General features: G+C 36.5%; 1 protein-coding gene across 3 annotated transcripts in view; it reads right to left on the bottom strand.

The window, feature by feature from the left end:
* The window catches only part of LOC135692560 (uncharacterized), a 61,547-nt gene extending 39,023 nt beyond the window's left edge, over window positions 1-22,524 (bottom strand). Inside the window, exons 1-2 of one of the 3 annotated variants that reach the window (XM_065210734.2) lie at window positions 22,377-22,524; window positions 11,549-11,795 (exon numbers count right to left, since the gene is read on the bottom strand). In XM_065210734.2, coding sequence (XP_065066806.2) covers window positions 11,549-11,795; window positions 22,377-22,433 — 304 coding nt within the window. In that variant the 5' untranslated portion in view covers window positions 22,434-22,524. Of the gene's footprint in view, window positions 1-11,548; window positions 11,796-11,915; window positions 12,058-22,376 lie in introns of those variants that run through there. The other 2 variants (XM_065210732.2, XM_065210736.2) reach the window with 2 other exon arrangements.
* Between the last annotated feature and the right edge of the window lie 3,988 nt (window positions 22,525-26,512).

The following is a 26,512-nucleotide window of genomic DNA, read 5'->3' as shown; positions in this document are numbered from 1 at the left end:
GCCTTCCATTCGTCCATACGTTGCCTCTCATTCGTCAATTTGTCGCCTTCCATTCGTCAATACGTTGCCTTCCATTCGTCAATACGTTGCCTTCCATTCGTCCATTAGTTGCCTCCCATTCATCAATTTGTCGCCTTCCATTCGTCAATACGTTGCCTTCCATTCGTCAATACGTTTCCTTCCATTCGTCAATGCGTTGCTTCCATTCGTCCATACGTTGCCTCCCATTCATCAATTTGTCGCCTTCCATTCGTCAATACGTTGCCCTCCATTCGTCAATACATTGCCTTCAATTCGTCCATACGTTACCTCCCATTCATCAATTTTTCGCCTTCCATTCGTCAATACGTTGCCTTCCATTCGTCAATACGTTGCCTTCCATTCGTCCATACGTTGCCTCCCATTCATCAATTTGTCGCCTTTCATTCCTCAATACGTTTCCTTCCATCAACCATGACAATTTCGTTTATTGCTATTAACGCTGTCTTCTATCGCCATTAAAGCTGTATACCATTTATTATGTTGCATTCCATTCATCATTACGTTGCCTTCCATCGTCTTTAACATTGTCTTCCATCATCAATTTTTACGAAAATTGTCCTTTATTGTCATAAACATGGCCCTTCAGTCGTCATGATCTATCGCCTTAAGTTCTATCGCCTTAAGTTCTATCGCCTTATCACAACGTTATCTTGCTCAGTCACGAGCGTTGTTGAGCCCTGAAACAAACGTTACCTTGGTATCGTCAATTGTCACTAAAATTCTATTGTATTGTCACAAACGTTTTCTTTCCTTGTCCCTTGCATTTTCTCGTCTGGTCACAAACGTTATCTTCCTCAGTCATGAACGCAGTCTTGCATAGTTATTAACATTTTCGTGTCTTGTCAATAACGTTATCTAACTTTAAGCTCTCTCTAACGTTGCTTTTAGTTGTCACTAAATTCGCCTGTCGTTGCTATCAACACCGCTTTGCTTCATTAACGAGGTTGTCTAGCATTGCCAGGTATGTTACTAGCCTTTAACTTAAATGGCATACAGCAGAATCTGATTTTTAGTGCCGTCTCTTATCTTCCTTGTCTACTACAAAGCAAGGGATTGATAATTTAATTTGCACGGTAGTAAAAATTCATGAAGCAGAACTCTAATGTCACCATACAGTTTGATTCCACTCTGAACGATTTACTGTAATAGCCATCTACTAAAGAGACATATGCCTTTGAACGTTGTCTTGCACTGCCATTTTTGTTGTCTTGCATAGTCTTTAACGTTGTCTTGACTGCACAAATGTTATTATTGTTTACATATCATTGGATGGTATTGAGAACTCTCTAGCCTTTTCAATACAGCCACATTTAATTCTCACTAGCATTGTATCGAAATGGTGCTTATGTTGAATTGGATTGTGGTCACATGATACCATACTTATTCCTTCAACTATCTCAGTAAAACCAACTAATTCGGACTATCTCAGTAAAACCAACTAATTCGGACTAGCTGAAGCAAAATCAATTGCAATGTAGATAGAAAACATAGTCAAGCATTTCCTGCAAATCTTAACTGTTGTCAAGGACTGACTGCTTGCAATTATTCATTGTTTGCGTTGTGCTTATAGCAATCACATATAAAATTGCGACACAATGTAATGCTGAATTGACTAGAGTCACGGTGACAGTTAACTTCACGATGGAAAATGAATACACAAAGTGAAGTTATGTTTGCAAAACTATCAACAGGTTCTTGGGACAGAGGCGGTAGTGGGGGCACTAAAAATTTTACAAAAATTGGTGACGAGAGTACGCTGTATACAACAATATAAGATCCATTTTAAGAATAACCAACATAACTTTGAGGTAATCCTTGAAAAAGATTAACCTATCGATCTCAGAAACTTTTCCCCCTGATTCTCATTCTTCAAAAGGGGCGCAAAATTTCCAAAAAGGGGCGCCAGACTTGCTTCAACTCGTCGAGGGGGTGGGGCAACCGCCACTGATTGCCCCCCCCTCCTTAAATCCGCCACTGGCTTTGGAGCTGGGACAACCGCAAGCAAAGAGTAAAACTGTAGAACAAGAATAATCAACACAAAAAATGTGCAGGTGTATTATACATTAACTTTAAACATTTATTTTGCCCATACCGAGCTTTGCATGGCTTAAATAGTATCAGTAGAGCCTGGAAGATTGCAGGTGCATTGGTTAAACATTGGAAAAGGAATAGAATTTATCGCTAGAGCTTTCGTTGCCACTTTAATTAATAAGAAGTGAGTAAATATTGCATTAAATTTTGAATGTGGTTAAGAAGCATAAAATCGATTTAAGAGGATAGTTTTTTTGCTAAGACGATTTCTGCGAGCAAGGCCAGGATAAAAAATGAAATTAATTATCAGACGGTTTATAACTGTATTTTCTTGCCTTTAAGTTGAAGACCAGAGCCCCAACCTTGGAAAATGAGTACCAGCTCACTAGCCTATTCATGGGCAAGAAGCATTCCAAATATCAATTTCAAGCAATCTGGATTGACCAATTTGAAAATTACACCAAATCACTTATTTTATAGATGGATAGCACTTCAAAATATGAGTAAAAAGTTTACGCAAGAGTACTGAGAAGCTATGTTGTACTTCCAAGTCAGGCGAGTTTTTCATTGCAGTCTTGATATACGATGCTCAGTTTAATTTTTAAGTATTTCACTGGAAAAAATATATTGAATAGCTGTTTTCAACCGTATTAAGCTGACAATTTTGCATATTCACATAAAAAGCGACTTTAAATCAGCTCAATGCATCTTATCCACCTTGGGGAGTCACCAAGCTCTTGAGTGAAGAGGCAAATAAACAGAGGGTCTTAGACGGGATTTGAAATAAACTACAACTGAAAAGACCCTAAGCCAAAAAAATTAGGCATGTCTGCTCTCTATTCCCTGATCATAATTTACATTATGTATATTAACTCCCATGTATTATCGATTCATACAAGTGTTTGTCGTCTGATGGCCAATATGAGCCTTGGAGTTTCAAATTTGTTAAAAAATTGTATAGAGATTAAATTTTTCCATTTACTGTCCAAGGAGCTAGAAATTATTAAAACTGTTTGTCTCTAAAATAACTGTTTGTTGGACTTGTTTGTCTTTTGTGGTAAAATTATCCATAATTCGCAGCGTCTGGTTGCGTAAGATTCTTATTCCAAACTAGAGTTTTTTTATTCTACACACCATTTTTAGATTTTCGTCTGACTACTGTCTTTTCCTTAAATCCTTAATTCTGCCCAGTTCTCGACTATCGTCTTTCATTCATTTCCAAGTAAAAAGTTACACAATATTGACTAAAACAGATTCTATAGAGCGCCATCCCTTATCAAGACCTTCAAATTTTCCCGCAAACAATCAGCGAATGCAGGGCGTGGTCTGGGTGGCAACTAAAATTCCTTTGTTTTCAATAACTTCTTGACGGTCATCAGCTGAAAAATCGCCCATTTTTCTAGACAACAGAGTAACAAATGATGGTACCGGTCGCTTAAGATTTGGAAGCTTCAAAACTTCTTTAACACACGTACGGTATCATTTTCTTGAATGGAACACCAAATTAGCTGACTCCGCTGAGACTTAAGGATCAATAGCTACCGGGGACTGATTGTTGGGGATTTAAAAAGGAAAAGTACTACCGCTTTAATGTAGTTATTAAGTCTTTAAACATTTCATAAAGATATAGAAGTATCAAACGGCGGATAACAAAATGATGTTGAACAAAAGTTAAAATCTATAGATACAAGGCGAAAGTAGACTTAATAGATTGCCAGGTTTTGAAAGACCCCATGTTTTTGACTTTCGGTAAAAATCCCTTGTTTAGAAGTTCCAGAAACAATTTAATAGAAAAGATATCGAGGCAGTCATAAATACACAGAAGGTATATAGCAAAACTCAGAATGATACGAAATAGCCGAAACATAGCAAGCAAAGCGAACACATGTTATGTTTCCGGTTTTGTGTACCATTTAAAAAATAAAAGACGCATTAACTGCTGTGATACGAATGATGAAAAGACAATAGCTTCTAAATTAGTATCAAAGTGGCCGTCTTTTTAGAAAAAATTCAAGGAATCTCAGTCTAAACTTAAATGATTGTATTGAGAACAATTACGGCTATCCTTACTGTATTTTTTTCAAAAATATCGCTACTTTCTGCTTAGGCGCACTCGCTATTGTCCAATAAATGCAATGCTATGGCTGAAACACATTTGTTTGGTATAATGAATTGAATAGAAACCAAGGTAGCCATTTTCTTATCTGTTTCTTGTACTTTTCTTGCCTGAGATTCACGAGAAAATACTGCATCATTTTTTTAAAGAATTACAACATCGACCCTGAAATAATACTATACGCTTTTATGATTTATAAGAAACTTGTTTATAAGAAGTTAATACTAAGATGCACATAAATTTAAGAAACTTTAGTACTAGTCCCAAGAAAAATTAAGAATTTATAATATTTTCATTTTTATTAAAAGAGTCCAAAAGATTATATCTATTCTTTTTTATTTGGAAAAGATTTTGGTTGATTCTTTTTCGCGACGATCTGCATTTTTATTCTTCCGAAAATGCTCAACTTCAAAACAAAAAGGCAATTTGGGTCCCTAAATAAGAAAGCAACTAAGAAAATTTTTAGTACTAAAATGCAAAAATTTGGATGCCAAATTAAGAATATAATAGTACTGATTCAAGAATCTTATGAAATTAAAACGTGTATATGACGAACCTCGCCTGTCTGTTGGGCCTAGCTAACATGTAGACAAAGGTGTATGCATTTAATTATTTTTTGCAGCAAAATGGCAATGTGACATAAATCTAAGGCACTGTGCTACAGATGACAAGTTACTTGACCCCGTCTACTGGGTACCCAAAATAAAACAAGAGATTCGCTTAGTCGTAACAGGAGAGAGGCTAAACCAACAAAAAGAGAGGTTGGCTATTCACACAAGGCGCTCTAAATAGAACTTTTCTGCTTATGAAACTTGAGTTGTTTCTATATAAGCAGTTAAGTTTACATGAATGCTTTACTTCAAAGAAAAGAGAGCAACTTTAAGTATATACGTTTGACCTAAACTGCTTAAGATACTTCGGGTATCGTTTTAAAGTGACAGTTTCAGAAACGTTTGCAATCAGTACTGTGCTTTCGTCAGCTGATCAAATACATTACATTGCCGATGCTTTTTTGCTGTATTTACAGGTCACGAGTAAAATGGTATTTAAAAAGAAGCTATTTCTACCAGATAGCAAATCAACAGATAGCGGTTCTCTTAGGTATTCTGTTCAGCAAGACGTGCCAAGCTTGCAATATTTAATTAATTAGCAACAGAAAAGGAAGAGTGAACGTTTATCACAAATCGTTTGTTCCATTTATTGCATCTAAGCTAGTGAGACAGCGTCTTTATTTCACGCTGCTATCTTCTACATCAATAAAAACACGATACAGCTGGGCAGAGGTCGTAGATTTAAATAATTTTTTCATCAAGTTTTTATCTAGATAACAAAATGAATAGCCGCATTTTTGTGAAAGCAGCATTTAGCACTCTATTCTTTAAAACGATCCTACTCTTTTGAATATTGTTTTCATTTCGTTGCAAATAAAATTTGAAATTTCCTGTAGCTGTTTGTCTGAAGTTTATCGAATAGATGTAGAGAGGTTGTCGGTGAAAGTAACTGTTCAGAATTGCTTCGCTTTTGAAAAGGCTTGCTCTTTACTGGGCTTCATTGCAATTTTCGAAGTCAAATGGGCACTGGTTTGTCAGGAACTGCTCCGATCATCCAGCTAGTTTTATGATAATTGAAAATAGCAATAAAATCACCCAACAAACAATAGCGGAGAGCATTATAAAACTAATTTTCAAAACTCTACCGATCTCCCGAAGAATATCTATTCTCCATCCTCATTCCCACTTAAATTCTGACTTTGATAACCAATAAATTGAAGCAATCTTGCATAGACACGTTTTGACATAGAAAGAAATTAAGGAATATGTAGAAGGAAGACTAGACTGACAAAGTTATAAAAATTCTGCAACCGATAGGAGCTTAATCAATGTAACCGAAAGATGTGCGCTTATCAAACCCTAAGGGTTAAGCAACTACTATCAACATGTACCTTTGCTGAAGTGATGGTTACCTTGCTTTAAACGAAAGGCCTCAGGAAATGGAGTGAACATGTCAAAATAGCTGTCTTTCAAGATACAAGAAACGATTACTCCCTTTTTAGACAATATCATACAATCTTTGGTCTTTAAACTCTGGGAGACTAAAGATCGGCATGTTCTGTAGAATATGAATGAAAAGCCAGATATTTTGCCATAAGACAAATTGACATTCGCACTGATGTGCCCTTCGCTCCGCTAAAGGTAGCAGACAAAACGGGCTTTATTGCTAAATAATTCACCCATTACTGGAAAAAAATTGTTTTTGCGTGGGATAATCGCCAGAGTAGAGACAGATGTTGACCTACTCCACGACAAGAAGTAAAGCATGGAAGTTCAAGATCGATTCGAGGAGCAGTTTTCTCTAACCAGTAGCACTAAGCCTCGACGGCTTTACATCTCTGCGTCAGAAAAAGCTAAAATCCAGCCTTAAATACAGCTGGTTAGATAGACATATGCAATGGAAAGATTGAAAGCAGGGACAAATAGACTTGGCTCAAGAGCATAAGTATTTACTCCTGGTGTGAAAGGAGCAAAGAACGTTGCCATGAGCACAAAAAGGACGACCCTATGCGATTTTTAGTCTTTCTTTGCAAGTCTTTGCGAGATTTGGTACTGTTTTGTAAAAACATCTTGATACTTTCCCTAGCCTGAGTCGTGATCTTCATAACTTCAAAGATTCACATGAATCTATTTGAAGTATACCCTGTAAAATATATCTTTACATCACCAACAGATGTCATGGGTCTCAGGTTTCTTAACCAACTTTATTTCATTTGAATGATATGCTTTTGTTCTTTGTGAGGCACAAACTTTCTACTCACATCGTAAAGGAGCTGTATAGAAAAAATCGAGTTATTCGATCAGCATTGTTTGCATCTTTCAAATCTTTCACACGTCAAAACAATTCTACCATCTAGCAGATATTCAAATATAATATGTGCATTTTGGAATTCCTGCTCTTCCCGGTATGTTCTTCAAATCTACATTAAGAATCAAGGGTCTTTGTTTCCACATTCAAAATAATCTCATCAACTAGTATATATTATCAGTGCAGTTGTTGACCTGTTACGTCATTCGCCTTCCAGAAGGTAAGCACAAGCAAGTACTATTTACTAATCAATCGTGGCAAAAGAAGCCTAAATCTCCAGATATACATTTTAGTTTTCAATTTTGAAGGGGCTCCCATAAGTTAATAAACAGCAATATAATAAATAGAAAATTCAAGTTCTTTTCTATCTATAAAATTCATCACTAGTTGGTGTCAAAATCTTAGCAGGAAAGAGTAATGTAGAACAGTGCAGGTAAATTATGATGTCTTGTGTTTCGAAGTTTTTTGAGCCTCAACTTCTCCTTTGGATATATAATTTTAGGTACTTCGATTATATTTTTGTTCTGCAGATACATAAACAGATCAAATTTACTTGCATTCACGCTGCAATTATAAGCTGCCAGCCCAAGAATGTTATTGATAGTGGCACTTAGTTTAGGGATTTAGGAAGCCAAATCTCCAAGTTGTGTGAAAGTTATGCATAGAATCTCAACTATAGCCCCTTATTAGTCCAAACGAATCATTCTAAACTTTTTCCCTCAAAATATTTCTTTTAGCCATCTTAACATCTTTTTGCTATTATATCTTCCTGAACCTAATTTTACGGAAGTATTGATGTTTATTTCTTCGGTTGTTCCAATTTCGATATCAGGTAATTCGTGCCGTCATTACCAGCCTATTGCCGGATGACGACGTCATCCAAGGTCTAAAGAACATTTCAGTTTGACGTTTTTCTGCATTTCTTTTATCAATTCAGTTATTTTTCATCATTTCGACAGTCCAGAGCTTGAAGCGTCAGCTGTCAAAAATTACCTTCAAGGCTGCTTTTCTTCTAGACAGAAGTAATTTACTTTCTTTGTGGCAATTTAAAGGTAGCATTGTGCACATGCCTTCCATTAGCGCAAAATTTTCGCTGATTCGTTGCATGACGTCTCGCTTATCATCCTTTTGTCAATATTCCAACCGGCTATTCGAGCGCAAAATTGTTTCATTTACAGAGCATAGTTATTTTTTGTTCACGGCTACTTTCGTGACTAAACTTTTTTTGAAATGGGAGAAAGAAGTCCAAATAGGATAAATTCCCATCTACAATCAAATCTAAAACAATCTTATCCCTTTCCATCAATTGATAGTAATGAAACATATTGAAACCGATATGAAAACCTACCAACAAAGCGTTTTTAACAAGTTTTTTTAAAGGTTGTTATCATGAAAAAATTACCAATATGCTTTGTGTGCACCTGAAATTCATAAAGTTGAGGCACTGACTTTTGGAAGCAACCAGTATACCACTGTTGACCTCTTCTTGCAAGCCCCTCAGCACTTATCAAGTTAACCCTGTTGGCTACATATTTGCACAGTTTGGGGGTAATTTTCGGTCATAAGAAATCTGGAATAGATCAGTAACGAGGAACAGAATAATCGAAACAATGTAATAATCTTGTCATTTGTCTAACAGCTAATGATAATGGTGTGTAATTTCTACAACCCATCATACCTTATTTTGACTTCAGCAATCATTTACAGTATAGAACGTGATGACGTCATGAAAGTTATCGTGCATAACTTTGTGAATAACCGTCTGTTCGAAAGCGATAATGACATAGACATGATAAAGATCTTCCGACTATTGCCGAAGATGTTAACATTTCTGAGATCTTGATTCTCAAGAACCTTCCTTTGGCTTCGAATTAATATTAATACTGTCAGCAGCAATTTCCTTCTTTTACTGTCTTGTATTTCAGAATGAGTTTGAGAACACATCACAGAGGTGATGTTTTTAAAACGAAGCTTGTCAAAAGCAATATAGCAAGAAAGCGCAAGAAACCACCTGTCTTTAGCAGACGAAAATATACTGTTTTGGATTTGTCCTAGGAAAGTAAAGATCGAATTATGTTGAATTTCTAAAGCTCTCTCTTGTCAAGAAGAATCTAGTTTCCTGGAAGGCAGAAGAAATAAATACGGATTCTGTTAGGAGAGCAGTCAAGGGCTAGACGCGCCAAGGCTCTCCGGGGATATCAAAACTATTCGAATGACAGCCAAACTAAAGGCCACAAAATTCTTAATTTTCTCAAGACAATGCTTCTTTAATAATAGACGTAGCAAAGCATTAAAAACACGAATATTTGCGTACTACGTAATGGAAGATAATTTGCCTTGCTATACATTAATGGTTATCAAATCATGCGGAAGATTAGTCTTAGTAAAAAGTTAGCAACGGGCCAAAGTAAAATTTGTAGAATCATCAAACATGAACTTGATAACAATTATTTTTTATTTTCGATGGAAGCAGCTAATCTTTTGAATTCGATTTGTGGTGAGTGTTCAGTTGCTAATTGAAGAGTTTTGATGGGTCAGTAGGTAAATACAAGCTTTAAATAGCCTTTAAATAGTTTTGAATCGAAAATATTGCCTAAACGCATCAGCCCAAATCACTAGACATGGAAAGCCTTAGTCAAAACACAGTGTATCAGCCCACTAAAAAGACAGAACTAAGCTCAAGTTTGTTGGTGCAAATTTATCTTCCTGTGAAAACTTCTATGAAAATCGAATCGCAATGAGCGAAAGTATATTGGGGTATTCTTGAAGTTGGAATGATAAATTCGTGGGCGTAGCAGATACAAAATGGTTAAGAGGAGGCTTAGTATAGATCTTGCCCGAATACTATTTCTTCATTGGAATAGAACAGCCCGAATGGAGCTGAAATGTGACAAAAATGTGCCTGATAGGGCTGCAGCTTGCCCGGCCCCCATGTCATCAACGCCTATGGGTGAATAACGATGCTTTAGCTTTAGTCGTGATATAAAAGACTGTTATGGGCATTTACACGGGTGAGTGCGTAGATTGTTACAATTGAAGACCTATTAGCAAAAATTTATAGTTTTTTCTTTGATTAGCTTATGTCAGTTGCATTAAGTGAGTCGGGCCATGTTGGCCTTGGATTTTAAGCATGAGCCCATATGTGCCTTAGATTCTATTATAGAAACATAAACAGATCATGGAAAACAATCCCCTATTAATTGATACTGACTTTTTCACATCTGTAACCAGTCCAAACGGAGATATCTAAGAACATACTTTAAAAATTTAAACTTATCCAAGCTTGAAAATCCCTGCAAATCAACCTTACATATAAATCTAGCTATATGCGGTTTCAATTTTTCTAGAAACGAAAAGACGGTGCTTACAAAAGAGGATAACTCCTAAAACAGCTTCGGGAACGTTTCGAGGATCAACACAGAGTACAGGGTATTATATAACACCGGCGGGCTCTACACCAATCACATGTAGAATAGACAGCACCTCGGAATATAGATTTAATTCTGTAGAAATTCCCGGTACATATGCTAAAGTTATACAAAAACATGTTGTTTTTTTGAATAGCTTAAAGCAGTCAGGCATGCGTGCAACTATGGGAAATCTTCTGTTGAATCTCAAAGATTTGCAGACGGCTTAAAATTCTTTAGCAAAACATACAGCTCCGCTGACACCAAGGATACTCTAGAAATGTTTCCTAGATTGCATAATGCCGAATCAAAACCAGAAAGAAAGTTCTTTTTGAAATATCTCAAACCGTGCTCTGTATTTATTTTGAAGGTAATCACCGACCAAGCAAAAGGATGAATTTTTCATCACCTAACTGTTCTACTTTGACTAGAATAAAAGCCCTAAACTGAGTTACCAGAGCTGAGTGTGGTTATCATGATTTTAATCCCTGAAATACGCTTGGGGTTACCTGCATCAAAGCACGAGAATGGGTCGTGACCCATTGAAAACGACAGAGTGATAAAATATCAGATTCGATTGCATCAGCAAAACCACCCTTTGACTTTCTATTAAAGAAAGAATATCAATTTAACGCTTGCTGACAATAGAATCATGAACATGTTTCTGAAATATCTTTCAATCCAGCCATGCCAGAATAGCCTGAATCGTTTTATGTATTGGCTCGACTAGACCTGTTTCTGGGCAATTTGGAATGTTATTGATTTTTTCATGATATTTTGATTTGACAAGAACCTCGGCTAATTCAGCAAAAATGTGTAGATATAAAGTGAAGTTAAACTGAGCTTTTATCTTGAATCTTCAACGCAAGTTGGCGTTTTCTTTTACTTGCAGAGAAGCTTTTGACCGAGTCATCTACATACAAATGAATAGCACATACATAGCCCGGATTACGGTGGGTTTTGCTTATAAGTGCGTGCTACCCTATAATTTTAATAAAAAGAATAGATAGAACGTATCCAAAAACGTTTCTTCACAGGAATTGATTCTCCTAGTGTCATTAACTTCAAGAAAATTCAAGACATTAAGGAATACCTGGTATTACTCCATGGACCTCGCCATCCTTGGAATGGACATATGGAGCAGCTTCGGAGTAAGCAACAACGATGTTTCTCTTGCAAAGAGGATGCAGCTCTGTCCATTGCGTGCAAACTCCTTCCCTCTTCAAGGCTGCCGCTAACTCATACCGGACACCGCATTTGAAGTTCTCTAAATTAGAACCCGAAGCTGCGATGCCACCGAAAATGTAGAAGAGAAACAGAACGGCAAATGCCATGTTCATCTAAAAGAAGAGAATCAAAATTTTTAGAACACGAGAGGCCTTTCATAACAGCACAGCAAACAAGCCAAAACATTTTGAAACAATCGCAAATTCTGCCAAAAAATTCCGATGTACTTCTACCTGTAAAACAGCGATATTCACAGACACTGCTCTAGATATGAGCACTTGCCCAACTGCTCAATGTGAACAAGACACAAAAAGCCAAATCATATATAAGCACTCTATCACCTGCTCACGTGTGCTTCGATATATCTGTGGTTTAAGCTGATAGATTATACGACGGCCGGAATCCAAAAAGCGCACTTTTTGCATCATTATCATTATCACCTTTATCATCATCAGCATCATTGTCAGAATCATTACAAATCGTATCATAACTTAAATCATTAAGTGCTCCCCTCTCGTATGAGCCCCATCCTAAAATATGACACCATCCTGACATGCCAACTTTTACAACAAACATATTCAACGGAAATGTAAAACAAAATATATATAAAGCCCGATAATGACTTGCGAAACATCTCGTTAAGGGTTTGAATGCTTTAGAAATGAGCCATGGCGACTTTCAGATTATTTTTGTCAGCCCCCACCCTCGTTTAAGCTAACTTTGAATTAGCCCCGAACCAAAGACGTCTCGAATCTGCAATATATCGTATTATGTCATATCATGTCATGTCATTTCATGTCATGTCATATCATGTCATATCACGTCATCTCATCTTAATTTTCATTAATTGCCATCATTTTGAGCACCTCCCCTCCCAATTATTATCATCTATCAACATCATCATTATAATAATCATCATCATCTAGAAACTTTTAAAAAATTCCTCTCAAATGGTAAACGCTGTCAAACAGCATATTTTTGATCACCTCCACAATAATCGAGGTAGATAAAAAGCAACTTATCGAAACCAGATTCAATTATTGCACACGGTCTACTGCCTACATTAGCCATGATTTATTCATTCCTTCCCATAAGAGCTGTGTAGCCTACATAAGCATTGCGAGAGTGTTAGATTAATTGAATATTTTGGATAATTGAATAGTAATTGTGGATTAGAGGTGGATAGAAACAGTGATATGATGAAGACAGGTATTTTGGCTGACTTACACATAACAGGATACTGCAAAATACAATATAATTTGCTAGACCGTATTCAAAAGCAAATTTCTGCGAATACGTCTAAAAAGGTGCTCTTATTGTAAACAATAGATTTCCTATCTCCAATCTAACAGCTTGAACCTAAAAACCAAACTTAAAGCAGTCTATTATTAGATGTACAGTTATCTTTGTAATACACACTAAATAAAAAATGTAATTTGAAATAGTTTATTTTGCTTAAAATGACGAACTCAAGGCATAACAAAATGAAAAACCATTTTGGGTAAAACTATAGAGTTGATATCGACAAAGATGTACAAACTAAATAAGATATATTTGTGACAGTTTATGAAAAGGGTTAAGAAAGTCGAATAAAAAAGCAAAACAAAAACGATGGTAACTGATCATTTGCCCTAAGAATATGATGATCACTGACAACTTCCCTAGAAACACTATTATTATTGGACATTTATGTAGAGAAGTGATCTTCATTGAACACTTCCCTGGAAACATGTTGACTGCTGACAACTTCTTTGCAAACATAATGATCACTGATAAATTACCAAAACACACGATGGTCACTGATCATTTGCCTAAAAATATGATGATCACTGACAACTTCCCTAGAAAAATACCCACTGCTTAATACTTCTCTGGAAAGATGGTCGTTACTTAACACCTCTCTAGAAAGATGATAGTCACAAATCGCTCTTCTGATCACTAATCGCTCTTCTGATCACTAATCGCTCTTCTGATCACTAATCGCTTTTCTGATCACTAATCGCTACAAGCATGATGACGAATGATCAGTTCTCTACAAACATGATGATCACATTTGAAGTCTCCAGAGCAAGGACAATCACTGATCACTTTCCTAGAAACATGATAGTCATTTACATTTCTTTTGAAAACGCGATGACCAGATAACAATGATAACTTCTCTAAAAACACGAAGATCATTGATCATTTCCCCAAGAAACAATTGCAAAATGATTTACAGTTGCAAAGAATCTCTTGAGCTTGCACGGAGGACATCTACTTTGGTCTTTAACCCACTTTGCACCTTAGTTGTTCAAAACACCTTTATAGGCAGAAAAACGTTCTGGAGGAAAAGCAAGCGCCTTTAAATTGAAGATTGTAGATTGAGCATTCAAATTGTAAATGATCGGTTTAACCGGTGCCAGGACCTAAGCATGAATGAATTAAAAGTATATTTTGAGCAAAAATAAATTACTGGAGAAAAATCCACAAAGCCTAAATCGGAGTCTTGTGGTACTTATTTTAAACAATGGAAGGGCATATGGACTGGAGGGGCAATTGCCTCCTGGTTCCTCATCAGCAAGAACGGAGAGCTCGGTTCCGAGGAGCCGTGGCTCTCTTCAAAAGCTGTTTCCATTAGTTCAGATCTTGTGCAAGTCTGTCAATCTCCAGCTGTGTCCATCTGCAAATTCCTTAATGTGGTCGCTCAGTCGAGTTTTTGGTCTTCTTCTTCTATCTCGCTTGCTGTGAACCATGCCAAAGATGAGAGTCTTGTGAGCTTGCCATGTCTCATTATATAGCCGATTAAAGTTAGCTGCCGAGTGTAGATCATGTTCAGCAGTTTGGTTTAATTTTTTGAAACATAACTTCGTTCGATTTCTTCTCTGTCCAACTGATGCAGAGGATTCGTCAATAACACCATAATTCAAAACTTTCTAACCTTTTCCTGTCTGATGACTTGAGGACTAAGGCAAAATGCGTCGATGTGGCATTTCCGATGATCCATAGATTGTAATAGGAAAGATGAATAAATGTTTAAAAGGGTCCTGGTAATCGAAATATTCATACAATGGCTTTTCGAAATCATCTTTACAATAAAATGCCCGCTTTATACTGTTGAAAAGTTTTCCTTTCCTTTCTATAAGATTTTGTTTGAGGCATCAGTGCCCATTGAGAAACGTAAGTCTTGCACGTTTTAAACACTTGAGCTCAATATGACTGTAAAATAAACAATTGAAATCGGCTTGAAAAAAGCAAACAATTACAGCACAACAAAAGGCAATCTGTCACGAAGTTGATTAATTATAAGAACAAAGGGTTTTTTATTGTTTCCAGTTCCCCTTATCGCATTGTAAAAAATATGGCGGAGCGCTGGAATCGTATTTAGGCTATTGTTCCAGCTATTGTTCTCGTTAACCAATCCACAACGTGACAGATTGCCTTTAAGCATTTCGTATGAGATTGTTTAGAGTATAAACCCTGGGTACCAGACCCACAAAATATTGAGCGCGGAAATTGAAGAAAGAAGCTCCTCCGCTTCTCTATTCCCCTCCTTTATTCCTGAGCTCGGATTTATGTGGCTCGAGTACTCAGGGTAATAAACCGTAAAAATACAGCGTTCAACATTTACCGCGCAAACGATGTTAAACATAGCAATAAAGTTTTATGCTCTGAAAAGTGTATGACGAAAATCTTAAGTATGCTGTAAAATGTTTGCCTTTTCGAAGCCATTTTCAAGTAGATTGGGACCTAGCTTTTGAAGCTGCTGCTGGTGACCCTAACATGATCTTTCAATGATCTTTTAGGCTCGATCCTTCAGGTGCATGCTCCACTAAAACGTAGGAAAGTTCCAAGTAACAACACACCCTGGATTTCACCCTTAATCAAAAAATCAATGAGAGAGAGTAAACAGGCAAAGAAAGAGCCGAAAAAGATCACAATTCATGGCCTAGGTATAAGAAATTAAGGAATAAGGTAACAAAAGTGAGCTACGAAACAGTGTGCAAGATTACTATCACAATTTAATCGAAAAAAACTCAGGTAATCTAAAGGCGATGTAGAAGACGATAAATAAACTGTTAAAAAAATGTAAAACTTTTGATCCTTTAAATTCAGTCACACTGAACAGTCGAAAGTATGTTCGTCCAGAAGAATCTTATGTCAAGCAAGAGATTAACAAAGTGAAGACCTCAAAATCGCAAGGTCCAGATAAACTACCTATTAAAATACGAAAAGATGTTGTCGATATTATAAGTGGGACTTTGTCAGCAATATTTAACAGATCCTTCGACACAAGTATTTTTCCAGATCTTTGGAAACTGGCAAGAGTGTCACCGATCTTTAAGGCAGGCCAAAAAATTAAAGTTAACAAACTACAGACCAATCTCTGTCGTTTCGATACTGTCAAAATTCCTTGAAAAGGTGGCCCATGATCTACTTATTGCTCATATGAAAGATTTTGGTCTTCTTTCAAACAGCCAATTCGCCTTCCGTAAACTACATAACACGCAAACATGAAAGAGACTTGGTTCAGGAACATCAATGAGCAAAAAACGAATTTAAGCGTATTTTTGGATCTAAAAAAGCATTTGATACTGTCGACCATGATGCTCTGTTAATGAAGTTATTAGCCTACGGAGTCACTGATTTTGCACACTGCTGGTTCATTTCATACCTTACCGGAAGAGAGCAGTATCCTTATATAGATGGTAAATCGTCAAACAAGCGTTTAGTTCAGTGCGGAATATCACAGGGGTCGTGTTTTGGTCCCTTACTTTTCATCATTTATATGAATGATTTTGAAAAATGTTTGAAAAAATCTAAACCAAATATGCACGCAGATGACACAAGGATTTCTCATGCCTCCATAGAGATCAACGAGCTCTTTAACGACATAAAGGGCGAACTTGATCTTGTATCATCCTTGGTGAGGCAAAACAAACTTAGCCTAAATGCTGAAAAAAGTGAATATAGGGCACCCAAAACAACTGAACAGAGTCAAAGACTTCCCTGACCTCGAGGTAGAAGATGAAAAATTATTCAGAGTTAAAAAAACAAAATAACTAGGTGTCATAATTGACAAAAGCATGAATTGGGAAGAGCAACTCAAAACCATAAAACGAAAGATGAAAAACGGTTTAGGGGCGATATGTAAACTCAAAAGTATCATTTCACAGAAGCAATTAAAACTATTTATCGAGCATTAATTGAAAGCCATGTGAGATATTGCAGCGCCATTTGGGGAAGTCTGTCAAACTCTAAAATGAAATCCTTGTAGAGGTCGGAAAACAGGACACGCAGACTGATTGAATGTGCAAAGCACAAAGATGGCTGGGTATGTGATTGGCTCAATGTACAAAATCTAATATAACATGACAGGCTAATAACTATATACAAAGTAAACAATGGACTCTGCTCAGAGAACCTCAAAAATAAATTCACTCCTGGGTCGAACATTTCGAAATATAACACAAGAAAAATTGATGATTTCGAAATTCCTTGGCTTCGTCCTGAATACAGCAAAAAGTCTTTTGGATACCAGGGAGCAAGTACCTGGAACAAGATCGCAAAACAAATACGAGATTCTGCCTCATTGTGCTCATTTAAAGTAAGATCTTTCCGTCTTAAATAGTTCTGTACAACATGGGCCTACAAGTGTTCGGACCTTCATGTTTTTACAATTCATTGAGTACACGTTCTCTAGATTTTTTGCACATTACCCAATCCTGGAAAAATTATGTAACAAGTTGACCCATACTTGGGTGAAATGAAAGATAAAGAAAAAGGCAAAGTTACCAAAATTTTAAACTTACAAATTAGCAAGAGTCTTTTAGGAGAAAGCGCTTAGAACTTGTCTTACCAGAACCCATATTATTTTCATATTTATCACTTAAAAACCAAAAAATAGCACGAATCTTCAATAACATTACATATTACTTCTTTTCGATCGCAATTATCTTGATAAATCACGAATCCTGGGCAAAGCCACTGTTGCAATCTTAATCTAACTTTTCATGTTCTGCTGCTCCGAATGTTTATCAAATAAAAGCATATTCTGCAATTTTTCGAATAAGGTACTGAAAACACTTAGGCTCAACTCAAAAAAAGCCATTCAACAGTGGCTTTTTTGGCGTTCTTGTTTGTAGAAAAGTTGAAGCATTGAATTATTAATGGATACAAAAAAGGCAAAATCTCTAAACAACAATCACCATATGTTTGCTAATTGCAATACCTTAGGGAGAATCATAAATGAGCTAATTATCTAGTAATGAATTAGATATGAGCTACCAATTGCACAAACAGTGACGTACAATCAAGTACAAAATAAACTTACATTGTTTGCTTCAAAAGCCACTTGCTTCAGGGTAATGTTTTAAGAGACTAAATTACCGAAAAAATTATTTTTATAGAGCAGATTGGTGCCAGGTTATGGCGATTAGAGGAGCAAGAAGAACTGAATTCCTAGTTCTAAATCATAACATGGTGCTTCTTCGGTTCAAAAAAGCTGCACCTGATTGCATTCGAAGCTATGAGCTTTGAGATACTTCAAAGGTGTGTTGGTCATTTGCATGTATCCTGAGAAAAAACCCGTGGAGAAAAATCTTTACAAAGCCCTAATGATCGTGTTACGTACCACCGATGGAGATATGACCTCAAGAATGTTAGACTACAAACAGTTTTTGATGATCAAGGAACATTTGGCAAAACGTAAACACAACGGACACTCAAAAAATTGCCAAGCTTGAAGCAGCACGAGCCTCAGACGATAATTTCCTTGCAGGACCTCGCAGCGTGGCCACAAAGAAACTAATTACAGTCACTGTCGAAAACGCTTGCAACAGCAGATGCTTCTTTTTAACGGACTACTTGATCAAGATAACCAAAGCCAGGTCAAGCGATTCACCCTGACACGAATCTCCGAAATTGACCGCAGAAGGCTTAGGCGTTATCTCAAACAGACCGCCAAACTATATCAGCTAGTATTATGACAACGTCTTGCACAAATGCTTAGAGAAGACTGTTGCTTACATGGAAAAAAGTTTAGGGCTTATCTGACGGTTTAAGGGCATATCACAGTTAGGTCATAAGAGCAGTGCTAGAAGTGTGCAGTTTACTTCAAAAGTAATGTCAAAAGAACCTAGAGAGCAATACAAGAAGCATATATCCTGAAGAATGATAAAGATTACTATGTATAGGTCTGTCATAGAGTGCTAGATGGCTTAGTTTGATAACCACATGCCTTCGATCAAAAGGGGGGCCCAAAAGTATTTGTAAATACATGTTCTTAAGACTTTGGTCAAGTTCACCTTATTTTCAAAAACTTTGATAGTTCGTTTACTGAAGCATATAACTCAGCTTCCTTAGATTACGAGGAATAACTCTCATTTCCGCATCTTGCTATTTTGTTTCACATGCTATACACCACTTGACGGGGACTCCTTGCAGGCCAAAGATAGGTGTATTGTTTCAATTTAATTTCTAAGGGCCCAAGATGCCTTTGTTACGCCCTGAGGCAGAGCTGTACAAAGCTTTGAATAAACAGAGGATAAACAAGACTATGATGTTTTTATGTTAATGTGCACAAAAAAGTTATTTATTGCTCCTTCAGTTTTCGAACAAAATCTACTTAGACTAAAATCTAGAAAATTAGCTATGAAACAAATAAAAGGATTGACAAACTATATATTTCATGAAACTGTTGCCTACGAGTTGATCTGAGGTCTAATTGTTTAAAAAACAGATTACTTTCTTCTTAAAAAGGTCGAGATATTAAAGCTTAAGAAATTATAAGACATTATCAAAAGATATAAACATAAAATTTTTTTGCAAGGAGTTGTGTACAAAGGCTACAAGTAGGAAGGAAATTAGTTGATCTTGCCATTTAAAACAAATATATTGCTGAAGCTATTAGATAACTGCTAAAATGATTAAATTTCTTACCCTTTTTGGTACATGTATTTTGATTTGTCTGTGGTACAGAGCTTAATATACATACAAGTGCATGATAAATGTTGCAATTGCAATAAAATCAGACAATGATTTCCACCAGAAACTTTCACGTATCCTACCATTCCCATTAAGTCTATCTATAATCGTTACTTTGATACCTCCGAGAAACCCATGATGATCCTTCCCTTCAAAAGGCCGGAAAAAATCAGCCTGAGGTATACCCGAAGAGCCCCCGATAAACTTACGATTGCACGCCTTGTAGTTATTAAACCTAAGCCTAAACAGCATGCAAGTGCTACCCACATACTGTACACCACAGACTTTACATTCCAAAAGATACACAACATTGGACGAATCACAGTTAAACGATAAATTTATCTTATATTCCTTATCAGTTATATGGAAAGTAAAAGTATCACTGTCACATATAACATTACACACTTGACATCGAGACTTGCCACATTGAGTACAACCCTCCCTATGCGAAACCCCTGCCCCCTCACTATGAAGTTTAGCCCTAACTAGTATATCTTTAAGATTCTTACACCTCTTAAATGATATCAAAGGTGGCTGAGGAAACACCTTCCTATGCTCTTTTGATACTGTAAGCATAGAATGAAGTCTCCTGGCCACCTTGCCCAAATTATTCAAGGCTGGATGGTATGTGGTAACAAACGGAACCCACCCATTCCCATTGTGTTCATGTTTCCCATTAGCCTTATCCAGTAGTGTAACCCTATCCTGCCTATGTGCCTTATTTATCTCTTCTGTTATAATTCATTCTTCATACCCCCTTGCCTTTAAACATCCATCATCAATGAATTTCATCCAGACAATGGGTGTGTCCACTGATTTCTTCAACAATCTTTCTTCCAACCAAGTAAACAATTTGGTTTTCTAAACAAGCTGATTCCTTCAACAATCTTTCTTCCAACCCAGTAAACAAGTAAACATAAACAAGTTGTTTTTTATTGAGCATCTATTTAATATTTCAAAAAACTTTAAAGTTAGGAGCTATGTAATATATATATATATATATATACAGTAAATCATTGAATTGCCCTCCCTCAAAAAAGCACCCCTCGAATAAGCCCCCACCCTATAGCTACAAATTGTCAATAAGCCCTCCCTTCGAATAAGCCCCCACTGCTTTCATAAATTCGCGAATTGGACCCCTCTATTTGATGATTTTTGCCAGGTGAGGTTGCCTGTGGCATTTTATTGAATTACCACAAACAAATTCATACTTTTGGTAGTAATCAATTAAATGCTCATAATGAAATTTCTACTAAAATAAACAAGATCTTTTAATAATGTCTTCTTAATGTTTACAATAATTTTATAAGCCCCTCCCCCCTCAAATAAGCCCCCATCCAAAAGTATCCAAAAAAGATAAGAGGATTTACGGTATATATATATTTATATGGGCTGTTTGGCTCAGTGAAATGAGCATGGGTTTTTGAAGCAGCAAACTGGAGTTCGATTCCGACCAACAGTGGTTTGATACAATTGGGCAGCACCCTTGTATATATTTATATATATATGACTATTTGGAAAAAATTGATTTTCCTAAAAAACAGATCATTAACAATACCACCATCTCCTAATCAACTGTCAGGATTATCAATTACTAACATTATAGATACTGGGCCTGGAGAACAACTGTAAATTGCAGTAAAGAGCTAAGTGGAGTTTAACAGAACCTAGCTTTTGATGGCCAAAGAAGAGCAATTATATTACATAAGCATGGTATTTATTTTCTCATTCATGAGATGCCGTAGAGAACAAAAGTTCAACAAGTAAGACAATATGTAACAGGCAAAAAGGATGCAGGGTGAATATTGTTGGCAGCTTTATTTAAAAAAGCTAAATTTTTGAATTTATCTTTCAACTGTCTAATTAGACGATAAGAAACATTTCAAGGTTATTCAAAAGCCAGGGGCTACCTCTAAATGCAGATTTCAACAAAGTTTACTTGATAAAATGAAGATGGAATTTTGCAATAGCTAGACCTTGCACCCTACCCAGGCCTCTAACTTAAAGGATACCCAATTAATCTCAGCTTGATTGCCTCAGTGTTCATCTGAGGATATTTGGGAGAGTTTTTTCCAAATTCTATTTTCCATATCGAAAATTGCAGATATCTGTGTTCTGTTTCATAGGAGATACCCTCCCCCGATGATGGTGAGAAGATTTGGATTATCTCATTAAACATTCTTTACAGCAGAAAGAATAGTATGGCGAGCTTAATGTGATTATAATAGCTTTCATCAATGTTTTTAATGTTTTGAGATAACAAGAAACAACATTTCCAGTAAAACGATTATTCTGATTATAGATGAAAATGGCGAAAATGACATATGAAGATCTCACGCATTGGGCATAAATATTAAAGTAAAAATATTAGTGCCAATCATTGAGTCAAGTCAATCAAGTCACCAGCAACAGCCTTTATCACGAGAAGCTATGGAATGTTGAACCCCTCCCCCCCCCCCTTTTCTATCTATTTACAACTGTACAGAACCCAAATCGAGGGCACTGCACATAAAATGCATAGTTAATTTTTAAATACTTTTAGTATTTCAGATAGCTTCCTAAAAATGAAAATTGTCAGAAAATACTAAATTATTGGCTAGACTATACGTGTCGCTTGTAAGAAAGTAAAAATAATCTAGAGAAAAACATTGCTGTCAATTATTGAAGTTAAACAAGTAATTTTGTGCAGTGAAGGAAACGTTTAAGCTGGCTATGATAAACTCGCACTTCACCTGTTGAATTAGCAACTTTGGGGAGATCTGATTTCGTTGTTTGGTAATTATCAGCATGCTGACGTACCTTATCCAATGCCAATCAAATTCCCCAAATATTTGTTGAGATTGCCTGGTTCTAAACGGCTTTTTTGCCTGATCCTGGTCCTGGAGGCGGCCATTTTAAAAAAACCTTCAAGGAGGTCGAGATGCAGTTCAAAAATCGCGGTTTTGCGCCAGTGCAGCGACAAAGTGACCTTGAGGCAACGCTATTTCGTTTGGGATCCACCGACCCAATTTGTGATTCCTACGCCTGGAATTACAGAGAGCTGGCGACTCTCACCACTCTGGGTGAAAGTTTGGTCATGCCAGAGACTCGAACCACGGACCCTTGGGTCTGTAGTCAGCGCCTCTAACATCTGAGCCATCCTCGCACATCAATCAATGTTAGATACCGTCAATCACAGGGCCCACGCCACCGGGGGGAGGGCATGGTCCCCCACTTATGGTCCCCACTTTCTTGGTAAACAATAATATTTTCAAAGAGGCCCTGTTTTGAAGCACTTAACTCAATTTCGACTTATAGAACTTGGCCCCTCCACCTTGAAATTCGTGGCGTGGGCCCTGAGTCATCGAGTCCTCGTATAAGCCCCCCCCTCCCCCATTCTATTTAGCCCCAATCTGAAATTGATACGTCTCGGGGATTCAAGGATTCATAATGGCCATCGTCAAACGCATTTTTGCAAGTACCGTACTATGGTTTAAAATCCAATGTTCGAAATCTGGTAATCACAAGGTTCCAGCATTCCTAACTAAACTAGCAAAACTAAATTTCATTCGGCTCTTTCAATCGACTATGGTTAAAGTGAATATCAAATTCGAGGGTGGAGTCATGCAAACAGAAGAGTCATCTGTATGAGAATTAAGCTGATATGAAACTAATTTAATGTCGTAGGAGCGAAGACTGTGCCCAAGGGCAAAGCATGAATGTTTTGATTATGGGAGGGGGCAAAATGACTTTTTGCATCCATAATGAATCCTGTAGGATTTGGCATAGCTATTGGCAATTTTACAAATTACAAAATTATTGGTGGCAACGCAACACCCCTAAGATATCTGGAAAATGTGTCGACCCTCATCTCAAACCTGCTACTCATATATCAGCGTATAAACAAATCGTTTTTAGCTGCTAACTATAATACAAATTGAGAATAATGTTATAGCTTAGGTCCTTGAGCAAGATATCCCGTTGACTCGCGATAAATCTTAATATCCTCGATGGCAATTGTTTGTTTCAATGCAATACCTGAAAATCGTTTTTTGAAAGTAACTTAGCCGATGTTTGCGATCCCTTAACAAGGTTTTCATTTTTCCAATAAAAAGAATCAGTCAAAAACGTTTTTAAGTGTAAAGCTCTTGCTTGCTGAGATAAGATACTTATTTCAAGATGAAATGATAACGCTTAAAACGCCAGCCAAGTTTGCAAGTTTACGATCAACAATATGCCAAAGAAGGAAAATTTTGACCACATGTAATCTCCGGAGCGAACGTGTAATCAAAAATATACCAGAGATTGTTAAGTTTTGCGAAAACACTGTTAAGGCTGTAATCCCTTTACCATTGGCTCTTGCACCATTAAATAAAATTACCTTCAATGTACATCGATGTATATGCATGATAAAAAGCATCGATTAAAACAATACAGCAAGGCTTTATGGTTTACTGATTAATGAAAACATATCATACCCTTATATTGTTTATTAGCTTTAAGATTACAGTGATTCAAATAAGCATAAGGTTGTCAGCACCCTTAAATCTGCTTTCATTTATATCATATTAATACTTTCATTTCTGCTGTATAATAATTGAACCAAGTAGAGGTACAGTCAAGAATTCTTCTTCATAGCCAGGCCTAAGTAGCCAATAATCAGCAAAAACTGCAGGTATAACCAGTAAGTTATGCCTCTTCGTACTCTCTATACTTCTCACAAACTTATTCATACACTTTAATACCGAGAGAAGGGTACTTATTACCATTTCTGATAGAATACAAAATAATTGTTTCAAACAATTTACAACAAAATCAGTTGCAACATTTGAGTTGGGGGACTGGACACTAGTGTAATGAAAATGCAAAGGACACAGGGGCGTCGTGGCCGGGGGGGTCGGGGGCCCGTGGCCCCCTCTGCTCTCAAACCTTGATGGATTTTCGGAAAAATCATTGTTTTGTCGGACTCAAACTTGAGCTGTGGGTAATTCTCAAACTTTTTGCAAAATGAATTACTTGGACTAAAGTACTTATCGTAAATTAGAGAGGCAATTCACTTTTGTAAAGAAAATACTAGATTTCCACAAAACAAAATGATTCCTCATGATTCACCGATACCCCCCATAGAGTGTTTTGCTGTTCGGATTTTGTCAGTTAAAATCCTAAAATTCAAGGGCCAAATTTGGTTATTGAGATTGGTCAAAATTGGTATAAATTATATCTTTATTTGATATTTAAGACCGGGACAGTACCAATTTTGTGCCTATCATCAGATTTTTGAAAATTGTGTCCCAAATTTGAAGATTTATGCACTCATGTTGCGTAAGGTAAAAAAGGTAGACGTCGATCAAAACCATCAATTTCCCCCAGTGGATATTCAATTTTAAGAATAAGATTTTATCATCAAAATTTGCTTCAAATAATGCGATTTCCGACGAATTTGCAGCATTAGATAAAGAAAATTTTTTCCTTCGGCGGCAACCATGGTGCAGCCTCAGGTAGTAACTTCATCTACCCTTGTGCTAATCTACGGATATCAGGGGCGTTCACTGTAAGTATGAAGAAACAGAGACAAGATAAAATGGGAATTTTAAATTTCTTTCCAGCTACGGCACAAGGTATGAGTTTTTCTGCCTCAGCCCCCTTTATATTTACATGAAATGCGTCTCATTGTGATGTGAATAGAATTATAATTGCATATCACGGTACAATTTTTGGCACTTTTCTCATGGACTAATTTTTCAAAAGAGGTTTTCCAAGAACTAGCATTCGCAGTTTTTGTCTATGTGATGCAAAATCAGTTGTTTTGAAAAAAACTGCTAGATATATACATATTGCATTGTTTTTGTTGCAAATGAAGATTAAAATTAAAGCACAATTAATGGACTCCAAAATTATGATGAAAACGCTGCGATATAACTTTCTTTTTAGGTCAAATTTTGAGTCAATCTTGACTGTAGCCAATAATGCTTTGCACTAGTATGACAATAGGTCACTGAGTAGCTCACAAAAACACGCAAGATTATGAGAGACCACTCAAATCTAAGCGTGAACAGTTGCAAATTTTTGGTTTCTGAACACCTGGTATACACAGAGGATTGCGCAGTTTTGGCTTCCTTTTACCCAGTTTCTTTCACCAATATTAGCAAGGATTAGAGATAAAACCATAGAATTGATAAAACCCACGTTTTATAAGTAACTTAAATTGGCCAGAACTGGTGGCTTCTTAATTTTATGCCTATTTACAAAGAAAATTATTTTTACAAATCACATTCTTACTATTAATATCAAGCAAGGTTAACATCGCGACCAAAAAACAGTGAAAATTACTGGGTCATGATAATAGCTGAAAGGTGTGTATGCTCTATACCGTAATCACAATGTGCGAAGCCGAAGCATAGGCCATAGATTTCTAATGTTTGGCTATGCCAAAATGCATCTGTATCAACTCCACTACAAGTATTAACAAAATTCTTTTGATTTTCATACTAAGTATGTGCATTTATAATCAAATATAACTTCATATTAAATCCTTTGACAAGCTAAATTCAAAACAACAATCCATTTTAATTTATTAATAAAAACGTGAGCACTCCATTGAATATAAACTTCCAATTTTAAGACAATAATCGCTCTAACAACCATTGGACTTATTTGAAACAATTAAATCAAAGAAGAAAGCAAATGTTTCTCCAGTTTCTTGGTGGCACAGATTTAATTTTACCCATGCAAACATGTCGAATAATATCAAGTGGCCTAATAAATTTAATCAAACTGTTCTGCATAAGTTGTTCTGTCTTTACACCATCATCTTCTACTCTATTTGTAAACTACGCCAGTCGTTTAGAATGTAGCTGGATCATAGAAGCTGAAAAATTGCATGTTCTGA

Source organism: Rhopilema esculentum, chromosome 3 (genome assembly GCF_057945365.1).
Source record: "Rhopilema esculentum isolate cy_ngs chromosome 3, ASM5794536v1, whole genome shotgun sequence".
Classification (NCBI taxonomy): Eukaryota; Metazoa; Cnidaria; class Scyphozoa; order Rhizostomeae; family Rhizostomatidae; genus Rhopilema; species Rhopilema esculentum.
Note: the sequence above shows the minus strand (reverse complement) of the source record. Positions and strands in the feature narration are given on the sequence as shown.